General features: G+C 41.6%; 1 protein-coding gene across 3 annotated transcripts in view; it reads right to left on the bottom strand.

The window, feature by feature from the left end:
• Positions 1-18,883, bottom strand: part of emc10 (ER membrane protein complex subunit 10) — a 49,068-nt gene extending 30,185 nt beyond the window's left edge. Inside the window, exons 1-4 of one of the 3 annotated variants that reach the window (XM_048617471.1) lie at positions 18,412-18,883; positions 10,870-10,936; positions 10,091-10,203; positions 6,176-6,274 (exon numbers count right to left, since the gene is read on the bottom strand). In XM_048617471.1, the coding sequence (XP_048473428.1) occupies positions 6,176-6,274; positions 10,091-10,203; positions 10,870-10,936; positions 18,412-18,621 (489 nt within the window). In that variant the 5' untranslated portion in view covers positions 18,622-18,883. The remainder of the gene's footprint in view (positions 1-6,175; positions 6,275-10,090; positions 10,204-10,869; positions 10,937-18,411) is intronic. The other 2 variants (XM_020537344.2, XM_048617472.1) reach the window with 2 other exon arrangements.
• Positions 18,884-19,486: the final 603 nt, after the last annotated feature.

Raw genomic sequence — 19,486 nt, 5'->3', positions numbered from 1 at the left:
AACAATCTTTTTTTATAGCCTGAGATAACAAGGTAGAGACCTGGATGAACACAGCAGGCCAAGCAGCATCAGAGGAGCAGGAAGGCTGACATTTCGGGCCTAGACACTTCTTCAGAAATGGGGGAGGGGAGAGAGGAGAAGACGGGTGGGGAGAGAGGAGAAGGACCGGCCAAAGAGGTGGGGAGAGAGGAGAAGGACCGGCCAAAGAGGTGGGGATGGAGCCAGTAAAGGTGAGTGTAGGTGGGGAGGTAGGGAGGAGATAGGTCAGTCCAGGAAGGACGGACAGGTCAAGGGGGCGGGATGAGGTTAGTAGGTAGGAGATGGGGGTGGGGAGTTCCTGGACCAAGGAGTAGAAAATGGAGTCGAGATAGTGGAGATAAGTTCAGTGGGGCAGGAGCAGGCGGAGACAACGGGTCGACGAGGGCATTCAGGTTTTTGGATTTTGGGAAGGAGATAGAGGCAGACGGTGCGCCGGAACTCCCCACCTACGTCTGTGACACCACCCACGCCCTCCACCTCCTCCAGAACTTCCAATTCCCCGATCCCCAACACCTCATCTTTACAATGGACGTCCAGTCCCTGTACACCTGCATTCCCCATACAGATGGCCTAACGGCCCTCCGCTTCTTCCTGTCCCGCAGGCCCGATCAGTCCCCCTCCACTGACACCCTCATCCGCTTAGCCAAACTCGTCCTCACCCTCAACAAATTCTCTTTCAATTCCTCCCACTTCCTACAGACAAAGGGGGTGGCCATGGGTACCCGCATGAGCCCAAGCTATGCCTGCCTCTTTGTAGGTTACATAGAACAATCCCTCTTCCCTACCTACACCTGCCCTGAACCCCACCTCTTCCTCCGTTACACTGATGACTGTATCAGCGCTGCCTCGTGCTCCCACGAGGATCTCGAACAGTTCATCCACTTCACCAACACCTTGAACCCCAACCTTAAGTTCACCTGGATCATCTCTAATACCTCTCTCTCCTTCCTGGACCTCTCTGTCTCCATCTCCGGCAACCACTTAGAAACCGATATCCATTTCAAGCCCACCGACTCCCACAGCTACCTAGAATACACCTCCTCCCACTCACCTTCCTGCAAAAATGCCAACCCCTATTCCCAATTCCTTTGCCTCCGCCACATCTGCTCCCAGGATGAGGCATTCCACTCCCATACATCTCAGATGTCCTCGTTTTTCAAGGACCGCAACATTCCCCCCCCTCAGTGGTCGAGAACGCCCTCGACCATGTCTCCTGCACTTCCCGCAACTCATCCCTCACACCTCCTCCCCGCAATAACAACCAAAACAGAATCCCCCTCGTCCTCACGTACCACCCCACCAACCTCCGGATCCAACGCATCATCCTCCGACACTTCCGCCATCTGCAATCTGACTCCACCACCAAAGACATTTTTCCCTCCCCACCCTTATCTGCCTTCCGGAGGGACCACTCTCTCCGTGACTCCCTTGTCCACTCCACACTCCCCTCCAGCCCCAGCTCACCCAGCACTTTTCCCTGCAACCGCAGGAAGTGCTACACCTGCCCCTACACCTCCCCCCTCACCCCCATCCCAGGCCCCAAGAAGACTTTCCACATCAAGCAGATGTTCACCTGCACATCTGCTAATGTGGTATACTTCATCCACTGTTCCCGTTGTGGCCTCCTTTACATCGGGGAAACCAAGTGGAGGCTTGGGGACCACTTTGCAGAACACCTATGCTCGGTTCGCACTAAACAACTGCACCTCCCAGTCGCGAACCATTTCAACTCCCCTCCCATTCCGCAGATGACATGTCCATCCTGGGCCTCCTGCAGTGCCACAACGATGCCATCCGAAGGTTGCAGGAACAGCAACTCATATTCGGCTTGGGAACCCTGCAGCCCAATGGTATCAATGTGGACTTCACAAGCTTCAAAATCTCCCCTCCCCCGACCGCATCCCAAAACCAGCCCAGCTCGTCCCCGCCTCCCTAACCTGTCCTTCCTCCCACCTATCCCCTCCTCCCACCTCAAGCCCCACCCCCATCTCCTACCTACTAACCTCATCCCGCCCCCTTGACCTGTCCGTCTTCCCTGGACTGACCTATCTCCTCCCCACCTACACTCACCTTTACTGGCTCCATCCCTGCCTCTTTGACCGGTCTGTCTCCTCTCCACCTATCTTCTCCTCTATCCATCTTCTATCCCCCTCCCCCTCTCTCCCTATTTATTTCAGAACCCCCTTCCCCTCCCCCATTTCTGAAGAAGGGTCTAGGCCCGAAACATCAGCCTTCCTGCTCCTCTGACGCTGCTTGGCCTGCTGTGTTCATCCAGTTCTACACCTTGTTATCTCAGATTCTCCAGCATCTGCAGTTCCTATTATCTCTGAAACAATTTTTTTTATAGCCTCCTTATATTATTCTATTATCACCTCATATTGGCACTTTGGAAATAGAAGTAACATTTTCCAAATAAATAATTTCTTTTATAGAAACAACATTTTCCATGACCACAGCATTGATTCAAGGTACATAGGTACAGGAGTCGTTGTTTGGCTCCTGGAGATGGGTTAATTGTGACTTAATTCCATTTACCCTCCTTTGTCCCAAGACTGTTAATACCTTTTGATTAACAAATATCTATTATTTTCAGATTTCAAATCAATAATGTGCTGAGCGTCAAGTAGCATCTGCTCAAGAGAATCCCAAACATCCGCCACCCTTTGCAAATACAAATTCCACCCTGAAAGCTCTCAGTTTTAGGCTGTGTTCCCCTCATCCTAGAATTCCCAACCAAGAGAAACAGCTTCTCTCTGGCTCACCGTTTCTCCTTAATTCCTTGCAAACCTCAATCAAATTATCCATTTACCTTCTAAATTCCTGAGAGTACACACTAGGTGGTGTGATCTCTCCTTGCAATGGAGTTCAGGTATCACTCTGATAAATCCATATTGCACTCCCACCAAAGCCAAAATATCCTTTCTAGGGGATGGTGCCTGTAACTGAACACAACACCCAGTTAACTACGAATCAGAGATAGTAGGAACTGCAGATGCTGGAGAATCCGAGACAACAAGGTGCAGGGCTGGATGAACACAGCAGGCCAAGCAGCATCATAGGAGCAGAGAGGCTGACGTTTCGGGCCTAGACCCTGGCCCCATCCCCGCCTCTTCGACCTGTTTGTTTCTTCTCCACCTATCCTCTCCTCTATCCCTCTTCTATCCGCCTCCCACTCTCTCCCTATTTATTTCAAAACCCCCTTCCCCTCCCCCTTTTCTAATGAAGGGTCTAGGCCCGAAACGTCAGCCTCTCTGCTCCTATGATGCTGCTTGGCCTGCTGTGTTCATCCAGCCCTGCACCTTGTTGACCCAGTTAACTAGGCTGTCTAAATTGGATTTCATGTAGCTGTAGCATAACCACGACCTAATTTTATTCCAAACTTCTAGATATAAAGCCCAACTCTCATTTTGATTGTTTTCATACCCGCTCCATGACATTTAATAAGTTATGTACAGAAATCCCCAAATATTTTTTGACCTCTACTCTTTGGGGTTTTTCCACTATTTAAGTATTACTCCAATCTATACGTTTTAGATCCAAAAGCAGCTGGCTTCATATTTGCTTAAAATAGATTTGCTACAATTTACACTTAATCTATTAATATCTTATTTGTAACTTTATGGAATCATGCACGCTGCTTAAAATGTCACCCATCTTTATGTTATTGCCAAATTTGAACATGTAATTCGCTATTACATTGCCCAACTCGTTAATCAATATGTTGTCAATTCTTGCTGAGATACAATTCAATTGTGGCTTGCAAAATGGTCTGTGAATAATCTCTTTACAAAATTACAGAAAATCTCAACCAGACAGATGAGACTTTCTAGTAATTTGGTAAAGAGATCATTCACAGACCATTCTGCTACCCACAATGGAGTTCATAGGGAGTTCGGATTCTGGGGTAGGACATTTGGAAGGACTACTCTAGTTCTCCAACACAACGGTCCAGCTCCCAGTACGGTTTTATGACCACCCACCCCCACCCCAACCGCCTGTTAAATTGAAGTGATTATTAGCTTTTGAAGTCCAGCCAAACATTCAGGGCTGCTTCCTTTTTATTCATTCACAGGATGAAGGCGTCGCTGGCTAGGCAGCATGAATGCCCATCCCTAACTGCCCAGAGGGCAGTTCAGAGTCAACCACATTGCTGTGGGTCTGGAGTCACACGTAGGCCAGACCAAGTAAGGATGGCAGTTTCCTTCCTTAAAGGAAAACGGTGAACCAGATGGGTTTTTCCAACAATCGACAATGGACTCATGGTTATTATTAGATTCTTAATTACAGATATTTATTGAATTCAAATTCCACCATCTGCCGTGCAGGATTCGAACCTGGGTCCCCAGAATGTTATCTGGTTCTCTGAATTAACAGTCCAATAATAATACATCTAGACCATCACCTCCCAGCTACAGCTGCCATAATAAAAACTTCCAGTTACATTATCTGAAATTACAGAATAGAATGGTATTTAATTTCCACTTCAATGTAGACTGCCTGTTAATCAATGGAGGGGCACAGGTGCGGAGATTTCTTTTCCATCTTTTAACAGAAGGGTTTTTTTCAAGAAAAACAGGTAGAGTTGTCAGTTGATTTACATCACAGCATGAAATAGGATAGTAGATGCTACTAAGACATTGCTTTATACATCATGCCATTTCCACTTTCATAAATGTTTTATAAATGTACCATAACACAAACAAAGACTGGCCAACATATGAATCAACTTACCTTTGTAAGATAAATCCTTATGATGAATCTCTATATTAAAAAGTACATCTACATTAAAACAGATCATCTACCAATGGCATTCAAAGATGTCAAAATAGCTTACACACTTTTAGAATGTTCTCAAGTCCTCAGCGGTCACAAATTCCCATATGTGAGTTTTTATACAACTTCCAAAACTCTCACCAGCACACAAGAATTGTGTACAGGATGAAATACAATTTTCATGTGGTCCTCACAAAGAGGACGCCCAATCTCAGAAGAGGTGAACTTGAAATTTGCTAAAAAGCCACACAAATGATGTAAGACTGAAAAAACAGATGAAAAGAGTCTGTTTTTCTGGAAAAAGCAAAGTTCAATATTTCACCAGGTGGAGGCACTATCACTGCAAGATAAGAATCTAGCCACTGAAGTTTGCACCTCTGCCAATTCTCCAAGTCCTTAATTTCCTGAATCTCTACAAGGGTGATTCACCCTTTGATATTTGCTTTCTGCTGGTAAGAGGCTTACTTCCACTAAATATCTTCTTACTGTACCATAACCACTCAATTATCCAAATCACAGATGCAAGCTGGTCACCACTCATCACCACAGCTCCATGCCTCATCATTATCAGTCCTGTCTTGTTGTTTTTTAAGAAGCATTCAAGTTTCCCACCATCTTCCTTTTTTGCATCACAACACCACAGGTCAAATAAGCTCTCAATGGACTGTCACAAAGATATGTTAGAAAAAAGTTATTTTATACCTTTATACTTGAACTTTTTTTCAACTAAGATACTAGGCAGCATACTGACCTTTTACTTCTGGAACTAAAGTCAAAATCCAGCCCAGCCTCATCAGAAGGCTTTTTAGGCTGTTGACCACAAGGCACGATGCAAAATTAATTTGAACAACAGCAGTTCATTTTCTAGTGGATTGCTATTACTACCCAACTTCAACATTATACAAAGAAAAGGTCATTCAATCTATGCAGTCTACTCCTCCATTCAATTAGATCATGGCTGATCATCTACCTAAATGCCACTTTTCCACACTTTCCCCATACCAGTACCAAGCTAAACAAGGCATGTCACATCATTGAACCTTGTTGGGAAGACATGCCTGACACACAAAAAGTGATCTATTTTAAAACTAAGTTCTGTTTGGTGAGAAGTCTCACGGAAATGAAAAATGGAAAGGTTGGGTGATGAGTGACCAGCTTGCACCTGTGATTTGGATAATTGAGAGGTTATGGTGCGGTAAAATGATATTTAGCGAGGTAAATTTAAAAAAGATCTTTCGGGAATGTGTGTTCACAACACAAGCACCTCCAAAGGTTTAAGTCTATGTACAAAAACAAAATCCTGTAAGCAGATCTTCTTCATTCTTGGTTGAATTGCAGGATGTTATTTTTTTGTGGTACTTACAACGCGAACAAAAGATGACACGTAGTCTATATTAGAGCTCTCGCTGCCCAGTTTTCTTGGGATCCTGATCCGGTACAGCCCATCAGTACTAGCCATATCCTGTCAGAAATGGCAAAGAAGCAAAGATCATAAATAGACAGACAATGAATCTTGACTAAGAAAAGTCGATCTAAAATGTCCAAGGTTAAACAATTTTCTGGATTCTACCAGTCATGCATTCTCATCAGAATAAGATTCATTTAAGTAACAAAGAAATGACACAAAAGTTATAGTCATCAGAAATATCAGAAGACAGAGCTTAAACTCCAAAATCCAGCTCTTGGGCAGAAAATTGCTTCCTTCTAGTCTTCACACCAACAGAAAAAGGTTCATCTAACTGTCTCTGAAGACCGCTAAAATCCAGTCAGAAAACCCTAACTAAACATACCCACTTTTGAATCAATCGAAGACCTAACCTAAGGAAGAACCACGCTTTATCTCTCTCAGGATACTTGGGGCACTCAAAAAAAATCTTGCTCAGAATCCTTACTTTCTAACATTGAAAGTATTGATCCCCTTAATTGTTCCTTTCTACTTCGTCAATTTTCTTAACGATAAGGCAATGAGACATTTTCGACTGATCTCCTACAAAGACAGACCTCTATGCATTTGTGTGTGTGGCTTTAAGACCAAGGATCTTTTAACTGATAAAATTCTGGATAGGTTTTTTGTCTCCCAGCTTGTTGCTTGCATCACTTTTAAAACACAAGCGGTTAGTACAAGGATATTAATAGAAATAATTTAAGAAATTCACCCTTTATTCACCAATGGTTATTAGCCATTAATTCTTCAGTTATATTATAATGCCGGTGCTTCTAATTATCGTAAAAAATTTAGTTTATCAATGCTTTGAGATTGTTAAGTGTGGATGTGTGATAGCACAAGTGGGCTTCTTTCAAAAAACGTATCATTACAGAAATTAATGGCCTCTTTCCCTTGTTATGATCACAGGTGATGTAATACTGGACAAGTCAGATCTCAGGGTGAAACCTAGCTCGACAGATCATAAGTTTTATTTCTGGAATTAATGTGGATGACTGTCACTGAACGTACTCACCATGATGTTGTCAATATCTATTCAACAACACAATGTATAAGAGAGATAATTTAGAAAGATCGTAACTTAAATACCAAAAAGAAAAATTCAACCAGTTTCCCAGTAATATTCGAGAAACTGACATGTGACAGGGTTATAAGTATTTTCTTTTGACAGCTTTTTTTACATCAGCAGATGTGACTATCTCCATTACTATCGCCTCTCAAAATGCTTAGGCACAACTTTTTCATTGATTTTTAACTGAATTCTGAGAAACTTTGTCTAGTTAAAATGCTACTTAAAAACAGTTTTAAGACTTCTTTCCAGCTTTGAAAGCCTGTATTGCCACAAACTAAACTACCCTTCTATAGGTATGAAACTGAAACCAGATTGTGCTCAATCTGTCTGTCAGAAAAGTTTCAACATTGTAAATATTTCATCAATTAACTTCCAGCAATGGTCCCTCTAAGCTGTACACCTGCTGGGAAGCACCACGCACGATTGGAGTGCCGATGTATTGCTTGTGTTTCTGGTAGCTGCTGCCGCCCACAGACCTCAGAGGTCTGCACCATAGGAATAAAAATTAGAGGAAACCATTGCTTCCCAGGTAGTTTATCTAATAATTTAGCTCAAGTCATAGATATTCTTGGAAATGATGTTTGAACTCACTGTTCAAAATGACCTTCTGACCTTTGTTGAAAGAAACTTTGAAATTACTTTGTTGAAAGTTACTTTGAAATCCAAATTCCCAAACGATAATAGAAGATAAGCCTTTATCACACTTGTATTTTGTTAATGAAAAATGTGTTTATGAAATGTTTCTGAAAGTACCAGATTTACTAAATCTTAAACTACAATCTAAAACCCAGGAATATTTACATCATTATAGCTTGGCTGATCTATCTTCATTTGAAACCTGAGTACGCATTCTTTCCATCAAGTGGTCATTGGACAGCAAATAGAATCTGGAACCAACCTGAAACTAGCTTTGCCCAACCTTCTCCCTCACAGCTGTCAAAACAGGATCAGCAAACTCCAAGGTTGAATAACAAGCTTCCCAGCAACAAACCTTTTGTTTTAAATTCTTTAATTCCTTTTTCAACCTTTGTGATGCACTGGATCCACTTAATACCCACTTCAGCTTTCTGCCACCTTGCTGACCAGCTCTATTTTGCAGCCCTGCCCCTAGCTATATTTAGCATGATATCATCATTACACTATGGGAATAACTGTGCTTATATCAATATGTTTAATGTTGTGTTAATATTCAATACCCTTGATTTCTCATCTCAAATTCTTTTTATAATTGCCAATAAGTTTGGGCATTCTCTTCAGGCGCAGCCCAAGGTCAGAAGGACAAAATCAATAATCACACAGCTGGATGCTTTTCCACATGATAAATGGACAAATCTACCCTTCCCATCAAATAAACTTGATTTTGAATCTTAGAGTACTGATATGCCAAATATCACTGAATTTGTTCATGGAATGTGGGTGTTGTTGGCTGGGCCAGCACTTATTACCCATCACCAATTGTCTGCTAATTGCAGTTATGTGATTTCAGCCCTATATTGCTGTGGGGCTGAAATCACATGCTGTCCTTACTTGGATCTGGCCTACAAGTTCTTTCCCTAAAGGATGTTAATGAATGCATTCATTCAAAAGTCACAATTTTCATTAAATGTCAATAAATCACAACTGAATATTTTGGATAGCATTAGGACACAAGAACTAGGAGCAGGTATCTTTGAGCCCTTCAAGCCCTCTTCATTATTTAACACTATTATTGTTGGTTGTTTACCTCAACTCCACTTTTCCACACTACTCCCACATTCCTGAACATAATTATTTCAGCAATTGCTTCCTAAAGCTTTTTCTCATTGTGACTCATTTTGGAGGACCCCAGGTAAAGCAGGAGGTGGTCGAGACAGGGGAATGTGGGAGAGAGACCCATGAGCACAGTGGGGGTAGAGCCCAAGGGGAGCATGGTGGTGGCGGCAGCAGAGAAGGGTACTGTAAGATCAGGGATAGGAGACACCTGTGAGGGGAGGGACCAGAATCAACAGAGCATGGATGTAAGGGAGGGGGACATGTGAGCGCAGTTGAGGAACAGCCCTAAGACAGCAGGTGTTGAAGAGTTCCTGAAGAGATCAGGCAGACATTTTTGGCACAGCATTCAGGCCCCAACATTCAGCCAGACGCCATGCCCTCTTAAAAAAAAAACTCAGACCATTTACAGGATTCATGCAGCTTTAAGCATTCACTTAGAGCTCCATAGCAATAACTGCTGCCTCAAAATTTGAGCTATGGACCCCAGTTTGAGGATTCCTGCCTCTGTCTCAAATCTGTATCTTGAATATCTTGAATAAACTCAACAGCTGTCTAACCAAAAGCCTCTCAGGTATAGAATTCCAAGGTTCAACACCCCATCAAGTGAAGAAATTTATCACCTCAGTGAGGGAACAGATGAGATAAAGAAACTTAGAATTTCCTACAGCACTTTTTCTTGAATTTATAATAATTTAGTGAGTTTAATCAAGTAACAAAGAGAAGCAAACAATGATCAATCTATTACTTACCACATAATAATTAGCCTCTAATTGAGCTCAGGGCTGATTTAACGTTATGAACAGGCTCACCATAGATTATCCATAGATAATCACCTAACATTTTTTAAAGAGCAGCTTCCTTTTGTTTAAAGTGTAACTACGAGTTCTTAGTGCGTGTAATGATAACTTAGGTAAAAGGAAACACAAATCAAAAAATTATTAACTCAGAAGTGACAAAAAGGTTCAGAATTGTACCTACAACCCAGGAATATAAAAGAAAATGCTACTTACCCGGAGTTTTGCCCTTTCATCCTCTGTTAATTGTGTCTGAGTTAGAGTGAGAGTGTTTTCACGGCCTGGTCTCCACAGGAACGAGCCCCTCTTTTTATACTGAACACTGTCATCTACAATGATAAAACAAATCTTTATTATTGTCAAATGGGTCACAATGTACAGGTGTCTTAAATCCTGGAAGCATAATTTCAGGGTATTGAACTGGACGAAAATGCAGAGAAATTCTCAACAAGTAGAAAGAACGCTTGTTCGATATTTCCCTCACTAACCAGGAGCTGTGAAGCAAATTAAAACAACCTGACTTCTCTCACAGTGGAGATCAGCTAATTCTCAGCAAGCCATAAGCAGAAGTATAGATTGGCACAGGACAGAAGGAGGTTTTCGACCCATTAAGTCTACACCAGTTCATCGAAGAGCAATCCTATCACGGCCACTATCCTGTCCGTTCCTAATGCTCCCGCAATTGTTTGTTCTTTTAAATATGTAGCCAATTCTCTGTTGAAGGGTACTTCTGAGTTCACCATTCTGTCAGGCAGTGCAATCCAAAATCTTAACCACTCCATGGTTGAATTTTTTTTTAAGTTGTCTTTGTTCAGTTATCTTAATTCCGCAGTCATTAATCCTTCAGTCATTGGAAACAATTTGATGTAGGATCCCTTGGTGTATCCCTCAACTGGGACAAATAAATCAACAAGACTTCCATTTGGACACCCACTGTGATATTCAAGATTCGATACTTGTTTGAAAATCAATTCTTGTCAACTTTTCAGACTTACCAAATTCAAATGAGTGTTCAAGGGGCACAGACAATCCAATATTTTCAGCATCTGGAACATCTCCGGGCTGAAAGAGAAGAAATAGAAATTACTGGTTGTGCATCACTGCAGTGATACAGATCTGATCATTTCACCATCGTGGGCTTAGTAACAGCATCAAGCACTACCAGCTCAGGCATGAGTCAGGGAGACCAAGCAGCTCTAACAGCAGGACTTCTGAAAGAACACAATAATATTGTTCAAATTTGGTTTACCCTATATTAATTAACTCTGACCTTTAAAAGTGAGGAAAACTGAAGTCTATGAAACACTGAGACCTGGTGTTTCTGTTCAGATGCAGTGTATTCATAGACTCTGTGGATAAGAGGCCACCCTATGACATGATGCTTTCAGTCAGGATTACATATTGACTTAGAAATTAGAAAAACTTACACAATGCAAAACCACTAGTTCCGGCCTGTAACTGCTGATAAATGTGATCTCATCATGACGATACTGCACTCTTGTTGCCTGTATTGTCGCAACAAGACTTGCTATTTTCAGTTAAAACATCTCCCCACCAGCAAAAATGAAAAAAAACCAAATGATCCATCGGGGAAAAGGATCAACCACTGCATATCAATTATTGCACAGTGCTAAAGACAGACAGGCAGACTGATTTTATGAACATTTTCCATGACCTTGTGACATCTCAAATAATTTTACAGCCAATGAAGTATACTTCTGAAGGACAGTCACTCCTCAATTGTGAAAAATATGGAAGTCAATTTTTGCACAGCAAGCTTCCTCAAACAAAGTACAGATAACCTGCTTTTCAGTCATGTTGGTTGAGGATTAAATATTAGCCATTGCACCAGGGAGAAGTCTCCTGTTTTGGCAATAGATATTGACCATGACTTCCTTGCTCTTCTTCAACATAATGTCACAGAATCAAATTTAAGACCACGAGAGAGGACAGACAAGTTCTCATTTTAGCATCAGCCAACAGACAATTATCTTTGACAATGGAGCGCATTCTGATGCTCGAGTGTTATCCTAGATTTTGTGCTCAAGACTAATAATCTTCTGTCTCAGTTGCAAGAGCAGTACCGCTGAGCCACAGCTTAAAAACCTATAATGAAACTGAAACCCCAACATACTTCAGCACTGCTCTTCCCCACTTTAAAGAGAGCATCCCATTACATTATAGATCACTGCAAATAATGTTAGATAATTTTTTTTGCCATACATGCAGTGCGATCATAATCATCCAGCAATGCAATTACAGATATTTCTCCCCAAACCAAGCTTGTGTATGGAGAAAGTATCATGAGCTGTGTAACACTAGTACTAGTGCCAGTAATGAAAGCAGCTGATCTGATTAATTAAATGCTTCACACAAGCCTATCACACCAACATTCAATAGCAACGCCCGACAGCAATTATTCCTAAAACATTTTCCTACTATCAAACTAAAGACGCCATTAGACAGTGCAGTTTTACCTCATTGTAAATATTAATGTCTCAAATTAAAAGTCAGCTTCTAGGCAACTGTTCACATTTACAAAATGCACCACAGGGTCTGTACTTCAGAGTTAAAGGTACATTTCTCCTTGGAGACAATATTTTTCGGAAAAATTGAAAGATATCTGCTGATTTCAGAGTATAACCCAACCTCACTAATACCAAGCAACATTCACTACAACAGACTATATCTGTTATTACTGCAGATGCATCGGACCATTAATAGTAAATCACAGGATGACTGCATATGGTATATATTATGCTGCAACTGAGGCAAAACCCTGCAGCTTTTCTGGCAGCAAATGCAACACTTCATCTTATTTATGTCTTTTTTTAAGCACTATTCATAATCTCTGATAAAATCATTTCAGTTAGTTTCAATTAATATTCTGCTTCAGAGATCACCATGTCTAGGTGAGGGTAATGAGGAGTGAAAATGGAAAATCGACAGGAGATTTGCACATTGTCGTTTCACTGTTAGAAGCTAAATTTGATTCCAACTCAGATGGCTAATCACAAAGCCACTATTTCAAAGAAGAGCAAGGGAGTCCTGGCCAATATTTATCACATCGCTGTGTGTGGTATCTTGCCATGCAATCACAATTGTTAAGGTGCAAGGTAGACCATTCAGCCCATCATGTCTCACCAGCTCTATTACCTAGTGGCAATCTACTACTTTTTCCCCATACCCTTGCAACAAATATCCAAATAACCATCCAACACCCTCTTGAATGCCTCAACTGAACGTGCATCCATCAAAATTCTCGGTAACGCATTCTATACCCTAACTACTTGGAACGAAAAGGTATTTTTTCACATTACCCATGTTTCATTTGCACATATTTTAAACTTGTATCCTCTCATTCTTGTTCCTTTTGACAAGCAGGAACAGCTTCTCCCTCTCTACTCTGTTCAGCCAACTCATGATTTGAAGCTTTCAAATCACTCTTCTGAGTCTACTCTCAATCAGTTATACATTATTAGCATTATACAAAAAGAATGGCTACACTCAAAATACTTCATTGGCTATAATGCCGACGAATGAGACTATATGAACACAAGTATCTTTCCTTGTTTGATGTGTCCCTGTAAACTAATGTAGAGTGAATTTTATGCCAACACTGATGCATTCCTAGACACTCCACTAATCAAAGTTTAGGGCTTCTGATGCCAACGTAAATCCTCATCACAGTGATTCAAGACAGGTTATATTCTGGGTCTGAAATTATGACAAGGCCATGCCAATTGCTAAACATGCCTTGATTGGTTTCTCACATATCCCATGGATTGAAATGTTGCTGTTCATGTTGTCAAGAGATACGTAACATGAAAAGGTAGCCATCTGGAAACTGGACAGTTCAATTCAAACACAAATGGATTTAAATTTGAGAAGCAGACACAGTACTTACTGACAAGTCTTAACAGGCATAACGTGCCACATGAATACTTGAACTTTGATTTTCTCTTCTCGTCACCCTAGCCTAAATTTCTCTTCACCTGAATAAATGTAGAGGTACACAGGTTACAGCCAACTTCTGCAACCTAGCGGTTATGCCTCATACACATATTAAGGCAGTGAATGCCTGCAGGCTGTTTCATGACATAGGGTATTACAGCTGGCCATAAATTTGTCTTCACATGATGTCCATACATGTACTTTTCAGTCATTTTGAAGTGAGGGGTAAAAGTGAACATCCTCAAGGACATTAAGGCAGCATTTGACCAATTACTGCATCAAGAAGCCCAAGAAAAACTGGAGTCAATGGGAATGAGGAGGACAGGTTTGGAGTCATACCTGAAAAAAAAACAGAAGACAGTGTGGTTGTTGAGGTCAATCATCAATCCATGGATATGACCAATGGAGTTCCTCCAGGTCATCTCCCAGGCCCAACCATCTTCAGTTGTCCTTTTAAGCCATATAGGTCATGGATTGGAAGACACTATCGGGAGAGCATTGGTGAGTTATAGTGTAGATGCAATACACCTGCGGCCCCTGTATGTCGGTGTTGAAAGTAATGAATGTTGCAGTTGGTGGATGGAGTACCAATCAAGCAGCTACTTTGTCCTGAATGGTAGAGTTCCTTGAATGTTGTTGGAGCTGCAGCTGCTTCATCAATAACCATCTCTCCATAAAGTCAGAAACGGGCATACCCATTATGCAATCATCAATATTCAGCACCATTTGCGAATCTTCAGATAGTAAAGTAGTTTGTTTCCCTATGCAGCACCTTCTAAACCAGTTATCCCTACCATCTAGAAGGACAAGGGCAACATATATGTGGCAACACCATCTCTAGTATGTTTCCCTCCAAGCCACTCACCAGTATGACTTGAAACAACATCGCCATTATTTCATGGCCATTTGGCCAAATTTCCACAAATCCTTACCTAACAGCATTACGGGTCTACCTACACAGCATGGACAGCAGCAATTAAGGAAGGCAGCTCACCACCACTTTCTCAAGTCAGGATGGCGAGTGGCTTGAATGGAACCTTAAAAGGTGGTGGTGTTCCCATGTATCTGCCGCCTTCGTTCTTCTAGATGGAAGTTGGTTTGGCTGGTACTGTCTAAGAATTTTTGGTGAATTTATGCAGTGCATCTTGCAGCTAGTATACACTGCTGCTACTGAACATCTTGGTGAAGGGAGTGGATGCTTGTGGATGTAGTGCCAATCAAACGGGCTGCCTTGTTCTGGATTGTGTCAAGCTTGAGTGTTGTTGGAGCTACACTCATCTAAGCAAGATATATTCCATTACACTCTTGACTTTTGCCTGGAGTATGGTGGACAGGCTTTAGAAAGTCAGCAGCTGAGTATTTGCTGCAGGATTCCTAGCCTCCGATCTGTTCTCGTAGCCATTGTATTTATATGGCGAGTCCAGTTCAGTTTCTGGTGAATGGTAACTCCCAGGATGTCGATAGTGAGGGAATTTAATGATGTTAACACCAACGAATGTCAAGGGGCAATGGGTGGACTGTCTCTTATTGGAGATGGACATTGCCTGGCATTTGCATAGTATGAATGTTACTTACTGCTTTTCAGTCCAGGCCTAGATACTGCCTGGATAATGCTTCAGTATCTGAGGAGTCACGAATGGTGCTAAACATTGTGCAATCATCAGTGAACATCCCCACTTCTGTCCCGCTGATAAAGGGAAGGTCTTTGAAGACAAATGGATCTAGGACACTACCCAGAGTAACTCCTCCAGAGATGCTCTGGAGTTGAGATGACTGACTTCCTTTGGGCTAGGTATGATTCCAAACAATGGAAAATTTTATCCAATTCCCACTGACCGCAGTTTTGCTAAGGTTCCTTGATACCAAACTGTGTCAAATGCAACCTTGCTGTAAAAGGCTACCAACTGTCACCTCACCTCTGGAAGTCAGCTGTTTGGACCATGTTTGAACAGAGGCCATAAATGAGGTAAGGAGCAGAGTGGCCCTGGTGGAACCCAAACTGGGTGTCACTGAGCAGGTGCTGCTTGTTAGTGCTGTTGATCCATCCCTTTGATGATTGAGAGTAGACTGAAGGGGCAGTAATTGGCCAAATGGTGTTGAATTTGTTCTACTTTTTTTTTTTTTACAGGACATATCTGGGAAATTTTCCACGTTATTGAATAGATGTTAGTGTTGTATCTACACTGGGACAGCTTGGCTAAGGGTGTGGGAAATTCTGGAGTTCAAGTCTAAAAACAATAATGTTCTATATAACTAAAAATGCGCAGCACTTGTTTTTTCAAGTTGTGAAATTATCCAAGTTGTTCAACTATAAGCAGTGCCTGACCTCCACTCCAGACTGTGACCCAAAACAGGAAAATACATGGTGCCTTACAATTCCCACAGAAGTCTAATTCAGCAGAGACCCAGAGTGGAGACATCGGACATTGCTCAGATGACAGCAGACATATTGACAGAATTGAATAATAGTAATTTTAAAGAAAAATGTAATCAGTAACGACAAACATTGGGTCCCAGAATAATTCAATTATTCATCATAATTTGGAAAATTCTTCATAACTAAAAGCCCATTTCTCCAATATGAACACTGTTTTCTTTGGCTAGACAATTGAATGGCTCCAAGTTCCACAATATACCCATGCCTCTTGGAAGAACACCTTGAACAGAAACAAGGTGACACTGTTCTATTCCACACATCAGCCATTTTATGAAATCTCTTCAGCATGATTAGCGCAGATATGGACTGGTCTCAAATGGTAAGGCAACTACTCAAAGACACAATTTTTACAACTTTTAATTTAAATAGCCATAACTTGAAAGCGTCATATCAACTAGAAATTCAAATCAGAACTTTTGCATCAGATCTTTTACAAAAGATCCTTTTAAAAAATAAATTCATATTATGGTAAATGCGGCAAAGCTTCAAATTTCTTGTTCTCAATCCAAAAATCACAAACAAGCGTGAGCCAAGATGTCAAATAAAAACCAAAAGAACTGTGGACACTAGAAATCACAAACAGAAACACAAATTGCTAGAAAACCTCAGCAGATCTGGTAGCATCTGTGGTGAGAAACAAGAATTAACATCCAGTGATCCATCCTCAGAGCTAAAAGATGTCAAGCATCCCATGTAGAAAGAGCTGCAAATCCTCTTCCACTCCATCTCCTGTCTACTCCCACATAAAAGCAAAATACTGCAGATGCTGTAAACCTGCAGTATTTCCTATCAGTGTTCTTATCAATTCATTCTTGCCATTGTTGTGGTACAGTAGTAGCATCCCTACCTGTGGGTCATAAAGACTGGGTTCAGGTCACACTTTCCGACCTACTATTATGTGTCTGAACAGCTTGATAAAAATATCCACAATTCGTTTCAAGTACCTAAACAGTTAAGATGAATAGAATGGATCAATTATATGTAAATAGTGCTGTTCCAGAATTTAGTGGATATTTTCAAGCTGTAAATAATTCAAAATACATGTCCACATTACTACACAAGGTGCCGCATATTTCTTAACAGGCATAGAATGCCATCTTAAGACATGTTGTAACCAATTTTGCTGCAGATGCAACTCATCAATAAAAAAGGCTTTGTTCAATTAAAACCTTCTGGCAATTTGCAAGTTGTAAGCACTTCCTAGATTCTGGCATTGTAGGATAAAGGCAAAGGAAACATATCAAGATAATTGGACAGCTGTTGCCTTAGGGGTACACTTCAGAAATAATGATCAAGGAACTATTTTCCAATCAGTTCAACATTTCTGTTTTTCAAAAAGAAAAACCCTCACAAGGAGGGCCATCTTCACTTTAGAATACTACTTAGATGATAACATTCTTGCTTTGATGACTTAATCAAATACACAGTCACGTTAAGAGTTTCAGAATAATTGCACAATCCAATGACAATCACAATTATCTTAGTCAGTCAACCTACAGAATTCTCTACGAGTACACATTTGGGATAACTCTGAATATCTCAATGAATTTTGTGATTAAAATAAGATTAAGATATAGGAGCAAAATTAAGCCATTATCTGTGTGACCTTCTGTATTTATAATTGTGTGCAATATTTGGAGGCGTTTATAGAACTGTAAAATGATTCCCAACACAGACAAACATATTGATATAGAAACAGCACCAATGGGGATTCCTGCTACAAATAACCTGGGCCATGCCCCATTGTCAGGCAACTGGGCCCTTGCTGTTCCCACTACCAAGCACCCAGGCTCATGCAGCACCTGCTGCCATGCCACCCCAGGCCCTTGCTGTGCCCAGTACCAGGCACCCAGGCTCATGCAGTACCTGCTGCCATGACACCCCAGGCCCTTACTGTGCCCAGTGCAAGGCACCCAGGCTCATGCAGATACCGGTTGCCATGCCACCCGGGCCCTTACTGTGCCCGTTGCTATGCCACCCTGCTGTGCACCTATTCTGGGCCCTCGCGCAGCCACTATTCAAATTGCAGCCAAACGTTCCATTCCCAACGGCATCTCGACCCGGTACAACTCACATCACCACCTCTAACCCCCTCCCAGCTTCAGGCCTCTCTTCTTGGCTCCAAACCCCGGAGTTCGCTCCTCACCCTCCTGGAGTTGCAGAGACCGGCACCGAAGAGATTAAACAGCAAGAAGCAGCTCAGAATCGCAACGCCCGGCGAATTCATTGCTGCAAACACTGAGGCTACGGAACAGCAGAAACTACACGCCCGATGTACCATGGGATACACGGAGGACCGAGGCCCGTGTAGGATGATGGAATGCTGGATGTCCATGGCTCCTGTACCGTGAAGCATGTAGGGAAACTGGAGGACTCTGAGGAAGCCGGAAGAGCAGACATCAGGCTTTTTCCGGAGTAGGGAAGTGTTTGCTGATCCTGTTCTTTCGTGACAGACCAAACAAACCTGTCGAGTATTCTTAATTTAGAAAATAGGGAGTCCACCCATAACTTTTCGTCTGGTTTGTGCTAGAAGTTGTATGTATCTACATACAGGATTCTGTACTTTATAGGAAAATTTGCCCAGGCGAAGCACCTTTAGGAAAAGGGGTTGTGGTGACTGCCAATCCCTGTTGCATTCCTCATAGCAATGTCCTAACCAGTTAAAGTCTATCTGTCTCCTCTTTTTAAACCAAACAAATGTGGGATAAACAGTCCCTGATGGGGCATTGTAACAAAAATACAAATTAAAAGTCAATGGTGCATATATAAGGGAAAAGAAACTTACTAAATCAAAATAACATTGCATGGGGTGATGATTCATTGCAGCCCCTGCAGACCCCACTGGTCTCTAAAGGATATCAACCTGTCTAATCTGAGGTTAATCGGCTAATTTAGATTGACAGTTAACAGCTTGGTTAAAAAATATCTACAATTCGTTTCACGTACCTAAACAGTTCCTGCTGTATTGCCATGCCAATTGTGGTCCAACCACAATTATGCTTTATAAATTGTTGTTCTTATTCTAATTCTGGTTTCTTACATTCCAGTCCTGAAGACTGCAAGACAAAAAAGTTCAACTGTATGTTTCTTAGCAATGTTTACATTATGTACTACCAAGCAGTTATTTGTATGAAATACCTAGTTCAAGGCGGATCATACGCTCATACTAATTAATGTGATTTCTCAATTCCATTCTACGCTTTTTCCATATTAGTAACTTC

This window comes from Rhincodon typus, chromosome 37 (assembly GCF_021869965.1).
Source record: "Rhincodon typus isolate 14 chromosome 37, sRhiTyp1.1, whole genome shotgun sequence".
Lineage (NCBI taxonomy): Eukaryota > Metazoa > Chordata > Chondrichthyes > Orectolobiformes > Rhincodontidae > Rhincodon > Rhincodon typus.
The sequence above is the reverse complement of the archived record's forward strand: the minus strand, read 5'-3'. Positions and strand labels throughout refer to the sequence as shown.